We start from the raw sequence: 8,177 nt of genomic DNA on the forward strand, positions 1-8,177 counted from the left end.
TTTTGAGATCTCTCTATTTTTTCAATATAGAATCCTCGACAGACTTTCTCAAGATGATGTATTTTTGGAGTTATGTTATAGATTTCACGTCAAAAAGATGAAAATACATGAGTTCTTACTCTTCTAATTGCCAACTAATTTTGAGACGAAATCTTATATTTAATCTAATATATGGTATTTGAGCCCATGAAGCTAAAATGAGTATTTAGTAAAAAAAAATAAATTCAACTCAGATACAGTAAATTCAAAGAGACACCATCTCGAGAGTACATGATGGAGATCCCACATTGAAAAGATGAGGAAACATCACGATCTTTATAAGATGCATGAGTTATTTTTCCTAGTGTATATTAATTTTGAGATAGAAGTTTATATTAATTCAATAAAATCAAATCATTTTAATATGTTAGAGAGATTGATATTTCTAACCTAAAAAAATTTTGAATGGACAAAATTTATATATTTTTTAAAACTTCTTTTTCTAACCTATTTCTTACATTTTCAGATTTTAAGTGGAGCACTCCATAGAATGAAAATATTATTTTATCCTTCATTCTAGTGCCTCTAAGTTTACCTTTACCGGCTAACATAAATTTGTATACCCAACTTCAATTTTCTATTTTGTTTGTCTCTATATTTTTAGCAAGTTTCAATAGTATAAGTATTATACCGATTGGACTACATGATCATTTTATGGTCAATACCTAAAATTTTAAAATCATAACTTTGATTTCTAAATTTGTATTAGGTTTAAATACTAAGAAATATAAATTTGCACTCCTCAATTTTAAGAGTTAATTTGAACCATTAACTAATAATTGTATCAACTTAAACATAAATTTTCGTTGTGTTTAGATAAACTTCGCATTAGACTTATAATTTTATAAATTAAATACCTAAATTTTTATAAGTGAATTAATCTAGACTCTCAATTAAGATTTTTTTTTTTTTTGAAAATTGTTCATACATTAATTTCAATTTTCTATTTTCTTAATCTGGCATTTTAACAAGTCTATGCATATGTAGAATTGAACATATGGACAACTTTTAAAAGTAATCTTTACCTAGGAGCTAAAGTGAATCACTTATAACCGTTTTGAAGTTCAATTGAAATAATTATATGTTTCACACGATATTTTTTAACTAAGTCAGAAGGAGAGTGTTAATTAATATATGTATGAAAGTTTAAGATTTAAATTGATACAATTATTATTTCGAGGTTTAAATTGATATAACCTCATAGTTTAGGGGTTGTAAATTGAAAATTTTCCTAAATACTATTTTGGTCCATATACTTTTGACTTTCGTTCATTTTGATATTTAACCTTCAAAATGTTCACTTTGATCCCTATATATATTTTCAATGTTTTTCATTTTTGTCTCTATTTTTAAAATGTTATTTTGGTTTTATACTTTTAACTTTAGTTCATTTAGATCCTTGAACTTTAAAAAAATGACCATTTTGGCCCAACATGAAATAAAAATGAACATGAAGAGACTAAAATGGTCATTTTTAAATATACAAGGATTAAAATAAACACCGTAAAAGTACATGAACCAAAATAAATTAAAACTAAAAATATAGATAAAAAAAATGAACATATTCAACCAACCAAAGCCAAAAGAACATGAAATAAAAAAGTATTTTGACCTTGCTAATAACACGGCAAGATTTTGACTCCTCCCACCGTGAAAAAAAAAAAAGAAAAAAAAAAGTTTCGTCATTTTATATTTGAGCAATATATTGATCAATGAAATTAGGATGGATTGAATTGAAATCAAAAGTTATAATCGGTTAGATGAAAAGAAAAATTATGAATAATATATGTTGATGCCAAATTTTAGACACGAGAAGTGACCCTGACTTTCACCTGATACCAATTGTGAATTTGTTTGAAGGAGAGAATGTGGCTTGTAAAAAAAAAAAAGAAAGAGAAAAAACCTCTACACCATTGTAGTGCTTGCTACACACATTCTGATGCTTAAGTCAAAGAGTGGAAGAGTGTAGAAGCTAAAGAGTAGGACTCAAGTTACCTAATATCTAATATGAAGTTATAATGATGTATTTATAAAGAAAGTTGACTTAGGTTGTTTCCTAGAGTTTCGAAGTTGCCTCAAGATAATAAGATTATAACCTACCAGGCCAAAGGGCATACCCGATTTCGTATTTGACTAGGGTCGACCTCGATCTTGGTCGGGACCGAGCATCTTCCTGAAGTCATATTTTGGGCCTACAATATTATCTTGAGCTGGAGCATATGTGGGGCAAGGGTTGGCCAAGGCCCAGGCGTAGCCGAGCACATAACTTTAGGTTTGACATGAACCAACCTTCTCTCCTAGGTTTATGTTGGGCTTAGGATGCTATTTTTTGCCCAAACTTATTATTTTCTCATCTTATTGTTTCTATTTTTTTTTGTCATTTATACTCTTTGGTCCAAAATTATCCCAACAATATATAAGTATGGAATCACAACATCTCCATTATATGTATTGTATTAGGCATGTTGTCTCTTAAAGAAATTTTTTCTATATTAGAAAATATAACTCTTATTAATTGATTGCGACATCAACATCCTTTTGAAAATGAGATAAAATTCACTACCTACAAGAAAAAAAATTTATAAAGACAAAATTATAATGTATGACTAAAGAGAATATTATATATACTTTCGTAGTACTAGAAAAATTTCTCATTAATAATAGATGCCAATCCAACTTGTTTTCTATGGACGAAAGGCTATCTTATAAAAAAAAAGAAAAAGAAAAGTATGAGACCTTCAATGTATTAAAAATTAAAAAGACGGAAAAAGTCTTTAAGGGTTTCTATTGAAAGTGAACAATATTGTGAAAATATAATGAGAGGATATATATAACATTCCAACAAAGTGCGGTATCAATAAGAAATGATCTCAATTATCGATGATCTATACTTACTTTGACGAATAAAGTTGTAATTAAGACTTTAACTTTATATCAAGTACTATTTGTTTCTGGGTGTGACTGTGTTTTAACTTTCACGTACACATAAAATCACAACATCCCAAAAAGATAAACTAGCTACCCATGTAAATTATATATATAGATATAAAAAGTATATGGAATTGAATTTGTTTATTATCTGGGGTTAATAATAAGGATGGAATATGGTTAATTTTATGTGTGTCCCACATAAAATTAAAGCTCTCTGAAACTAATCTGGTCGTATAAAAAGGTAAAGGGTTTTCAGGCAAATGTCTCATTGCCAAAAAGTCCCTCAATTATGTGTTTTTTATTACATATTTCTCGAACCCCACCACCAAAACCCTAATAGCTACATATTGGCAATTCCCTTTTTCATCACAAACCACAAAACCCCATGTTCATCAATAATATACTTGTCTACTTCATTACTCATTCATATTTTGTCGTGTTCATTCCACTAAAAATTTGACAGTTATTTATCTTTTTGAGAGAGATAAAATATATTTAGTTTCACTTTTGATTTCTTTTCTTAAAATATCATTTTGATCAGTGTATTTTTATACTCATTTTATTTTAGTTCTTTTTAGTTTCAAATATCCAAATTTAGTTCTAGATATCTTTCAAAAAGTCAGATTTTCAATTCAAACAACACTCGTTCACTCAATTGAAGGAGGATGATATCTCTTTGGAAATCTCCGGGCTCCTAAAATATCAAACCATTTCTCCAATTATGATGTTGTTTCTATTGCCCTCGACTGATATGCTTTCACTTAATGTTCTTCGTTGCTTATCTCTTTTAGCTTATAATCTCTTATTCTTTTTGTTGTATATATATTTTTTTAATAAGATACGTAGTGTGGGTTAGTAAATGCATCCGAATATGTCAACTAAATTAACAAATTCTTAGCACCCTCATCATATCTCACTTCCCTTTTATGGTATGTTACTTACACCCCTTAATTTTTCCAACAAAAAAAAAAACAAACAATAATAATCCTCATTGTTAGTTCAATGAAGTTAATTTCATTAGACTTTATTTTGTCAAAATTTTTTTTTATTAAACTTGATGAAATGACAACAAAAATTTCCATATGATATCAACGTGAATACGTTTTCAAAACTTACAGAAAGAATAGAATGTATATTAACCATAAATTAAAAGTAAAGACTAAAAAAAGTAAGATTTATTGAAAATACCGAGATTGATAAAGACGTTTATGTATGTGGAGGTAGGCATTAATAATAAAATATGCATGAGATGGGAGGCACTATATTCCCCTTCTTCCTTTTGAGCCTCTTAGCCAAATAGTGAACAGCTAAAAAGAATAGAAGAAGCTTATAAGTGAAGGAAGCTCCTTCCACTAAAACCCTAAAAATATAATAAAACAAAAAGATAAGGAAGAAAGAATGAAAGAGAGAATAAGAGAGCAAAGTTAAACAAAAGCTTCCACACCATAGCTTTAATTCTCTCCCTTCTCTTCCCTCTTCTCTTCATCTTTTCTTTCTTTGCCTTTGCCTTTGCCTTTGCCTTTTTTCCTCTTTTCTTTTGCTTTCTTTTGTGTTTTTGGCTCTGGTATTCCCCAAGTGCATGCGATTCTCCACCTTGGTTTTTCCTAAAGACACATCAAATTTTTTTGCTTTATAAAAAGATATCAATCCCACAACCCCATGGATTTCTCTTCTGTTCCAATCTATTTAGATCCTCCTCCCAATTGGCATCAGGTAAGGCTTTACCTTCTTCCTTGTTCTTCTCTTATTTATACAAAGAATTATTCCCTATTCTCTTCTTTTTTGTAATCTCCCCTTGAATATCCCTCTTATATCTCTACAATTTTCTTAATTGGTTTTTTGCTTTTTTTTTTTTTACCTTTCTCTTTTGGTTTTGCAGCAATCCAATCATCATCATCATCATCTTCCTCAGGTAAGCAATAATAATGGATCTCCTCAACACCAACACCAACACCTTCTTTCATTGCCAACTCAACAACTCTCATCTGCACCGTCGTCTCATGTCGGTGGTGTTGGATCGATCCGGCGCGGTTCCATGGCTGACCGAGCTCGGATGGCTAACGTACCACTACCGGAGACAGCGCTCAAGTGTCCTCGATGTGATTCTACCAACACGAAGTTTTGTTACTTTAATAACTATAGTCTCTCTCAGCCTCGCCACTTTTGTAAGAGCTGCCGCCGATATTGGACTCGTGGGGGTGCCCTAAGGAACGTTCCGGTTGGGGGCGGTTGTCGTAGGAATAAGAAGAATAAAACTAGACGATCGAAGTCTCCGGCGGCGACAGCGGCGGTCGGGAATGGAAGTCAAGTGATGAATAACAATTCAAACTCACCCACCACTACTACAGTTTCATTGCACAATAGTGCTGAGAATATTATTGGTCATTTACAGCCTCAACATCCTCATCTTTCATTCATGGCTTCGTTGAATAATTTTTCTCGATACGGAACAACGAGTTTAGGGTTGAATTTTAACGAGATCCAGGCTCAAGCTAACGATATCGGTAACGGTGCCGTTCTGAATCTTCATCCGTGGCGCAGTTCCCAAAACTTTCCTCTGTCAGGTGGCTTAGAAACCCCCTCGGGGTTGTACCCCTTTCAAATTAGCAGCGGCGGCGATGGCGACGACAACAACGCAACAAATTCAATCTTAACACCAAATTCAAGAGCAACCCATTTGCCTCCAGTGAAGATTGAAGAAACCCAAGTGCTGAATTTATTGAAATCATCCAATTTGGGTATCAATAATTCTGAAAACACTCAATTTTGGAGCAATGGAAATGGTTGGACAGATCTTTCAGCAATCAGTTCAACTTCAAGTGGCCATATTTCTTGTGACTTCAATCATTAAAAGCCCCAATTGATCAGATCATCATCTTCAAATTGGCATCTCTCAGCTCACAGCTTTGTAGTAAGTTTCATTTATATATATCAACTTAATTACCAAGGATTTAAATGGTCAAGTGATTTGATGCAAATTTATTAAGCTGATTAAATTAAAAAAAAAAAAAAACTAAAATTAAGCCATCACTTGATCAGTTAAATCTTTTATTAATTAAGCTACTTAGGCTTTATAGAAATTAATCATATATTATAACAAAAAATATCCAGGCACTCATCTAGCTCTCTTCAGCCTCTCTCAAATCTTGATCAACACTCAGAAACTGTTACAACCTTCAAAAAAGATCACATTCTGATCCTCCATGGTAGTTTGTGCTCTTCTCTTTATCTTTCTATTTTATACAAAAAGATTGTGCTTTGTAGAAATATTGTTTTTTTCCCCTTTCAATTTCTTTTTGAGAATGTGTGTGACTATGATTTGGTTATGTTTGTTGGATTTAAATGGAAGAATATGGTTTTTTGTTTGTGTATAAAATGGAATGTGAAATGGTTAATTAGGACTTGGAACTTGATTTTATTTATAGTTTTATTCATATTCTTGAAGAGTAATATATCAAAAGGAAAAAAAAAAAAAAAAACCCTCTTCTTGTCTAGTTCTATTGATATATTATTCATTTTGTCTTGAATAATTTGCATGGATTGGCTGCACTTTTGAATCTATATTTTAGAAAGTGGTGTATTAATTGAATTCATAATATTTCTTTATGTTTCTAACCAAATTCTCTTAATTGATTGATGTAAAACACACTTGCAATTGATTTAACATTTTAACAATATTTGCATTATTATATATGTACTACATTCAAGAACACTGACAAAGTTTGAGAGTAAGACACATTTTCCATAGATCTAAACTAAATTCTCTTATATATATATATATAACTATATTTAAGCTTTTGCCACTAAGTATTCTTTATGAAGGAAGTGATAAAATTTTCTATAAACCCTAATTTACACTCACTCATTTCAGTCTTATATACTTCCAAAATTTTAACAGTATACTTGGAATTTTCAAGTACATTACAAACAAAGATAGCAATCTCAACAAAAAGAGAGTAAATTTCTTTGTTAAATAGAGTTTTGTTATAATTAATTTATCATAATTCCGCATGTTAATCTTACGGATTCAATTGTAAATTTAAACATGATATTAGAGTCAGATATCGTGTTGAAAATGTTATTGGTATGAATACATATTTTCAATCAAGAGCTATAATATGTAGCTTTGGGCAGAAATGTTAAAGTAAATTAAATTTAATTTTGAGTTTTATAAGGATTGAAATAAAACTATGCAGAATGGGATTCGATCACTCAAATTTTTAGTACATTATTCTCAATGACACACCTTTTAATGCAGCTCTGATTTTGAAGAAAAAACTGTTGACAGACCTCATTTGATGCCTTCAAGTCCTTTCAACAACATCTCTTATTATTGGTGTCTTTTGTCTTCAAATTGTATGATACTAAAAAGAAATGTTTGGAAAAAAACGAAAGAAAACGTAAATAATAAAAAAAAATGTCATATAAATTTATGTGCTTTGTGTATTAGTTACGTTTACAGGTAGGGAAGAGAACAATTTATTATTAAAAAAGAATATCAGAAAATACAAATACAAAAATATCAATCTTTGATCATTCAGGATGTCCGATAACAGATTTGAGATATTAAAGAAAAAGAGTAAACCATGAAGGTAGCTTTAATAATGATGTTCCTAGCCACATGGTCAATTTCTTTTATTGATTGGTTCATATTTTTCGTCAACACTTTGAAACATCTACGTGTGCATGTGTGTTCATGATAGAGAGGAAAAAAAAAAAGGACAAAGTTAAAACAATGATATTGTCATAATAAAAAATGATGAATGTGAGAATATGTGTACAGGTACGGATGTTTACGAAGACAACAATCTAAAGAAAACGCCAAGAACCAAACTAAAAAACCAAGCACATACAATTTAATGTTTCTAGAACATTTTTGTTTCTTGTTTTTTTAGTTGAAATGTATGGGTAGAAATCCAAACTACTTGGAGTTAGTTACTCCTTTTTTGGATAATTCAAAATATATGTCTTTAAATTCCACTTCTAGTATTGTGAAATCGACAAACAACAAAAACATAAAGTTTTAACAATAAAAAAATCAACACATAGATTTACATTATCATTAATATTGTATTAGTTATGTGTAGAACAATTTTATTATTAGATAGAAGTATCTTATTTTAGGTTACAGAGGCGCCTTTAAAATTAGAGAAGTTATATATAGCGTAAAATCATAGATAACAAAAATATGAATACGACTTAGGTCA

General features: G+C 30.3%; 1 protein-coding gene across 2 annotated transcripts; it reads left to right on the top strand.

Moving 5' to 3' along the window:
• The first annotated feature begins 4,329 nt into the window (after nt 1-4,329).
• Nucleotides 4,330-7,506, top strand: LOC120083583 (dof zinc finger protein DOF3.6). 2 transcript variants are annotated; one of them, XR_005483462.1, is made up of 3 exons: nt 4,330-4,683; nt 4,850-5,881; nt 6,082-7,506. XR_005483462.1 is itself a non-coding variant. In XM_039039404.1 (2 exons), the coding sequence occupies exons 1-2, from the start codon at nt 4,630-4,632 to the stop codon at nt 5,819-5,821; spliced, it is 1,026 nt and encodes a 341-aa protein (XP_038895332.1). In that variant the 5' UTR covers nt 4,330-4,629; the 3' UTR covers nt 5,822-6,346. The 2 variants fall into 2 exon arrangements, 1 of the variants encoding a protein (XP_038895332.1); XM_039039404.1 differs by having other exon boundaries at nt 4,850-6,346.
• Nucleotides 7,507-8,177: the final 671 nt, after the last annotated feature.

Source organism: Benincasa hispida, chromosome 8, assembly GCF_009727055.1.
Source record: "Benincasa hispida cultivar B227 chromosome 8, ASM972705v1, whole genome shotgun sequence".
In the NCBI taxonomy this organism is placed as follows: domain Eukaryota; kingdom Viridiplantae; phylum Streptophyta; class Magnoliopsida; order Cucurbitales; family Cucurbitaceae; genus Benincasa; species Benincasa hispida.

Bases quoted from the DNA above. Each gene is read 5' to 3' on its own strand.
- LOC120083583 (XM_039039404.1), top strand. From the start codon at position 4,630: ATGGATTTCTCTTCTGTTCCAATCTATTTAGATCCTCCTCCCAATTGG. The intron at 4,684-4,849 runs GTAAGGCTTTAC...TTGGTTTTGCAG, and splicing joins CTCCTCCCAATTGGCATCAG to CAATCCAATCATCATCATCA.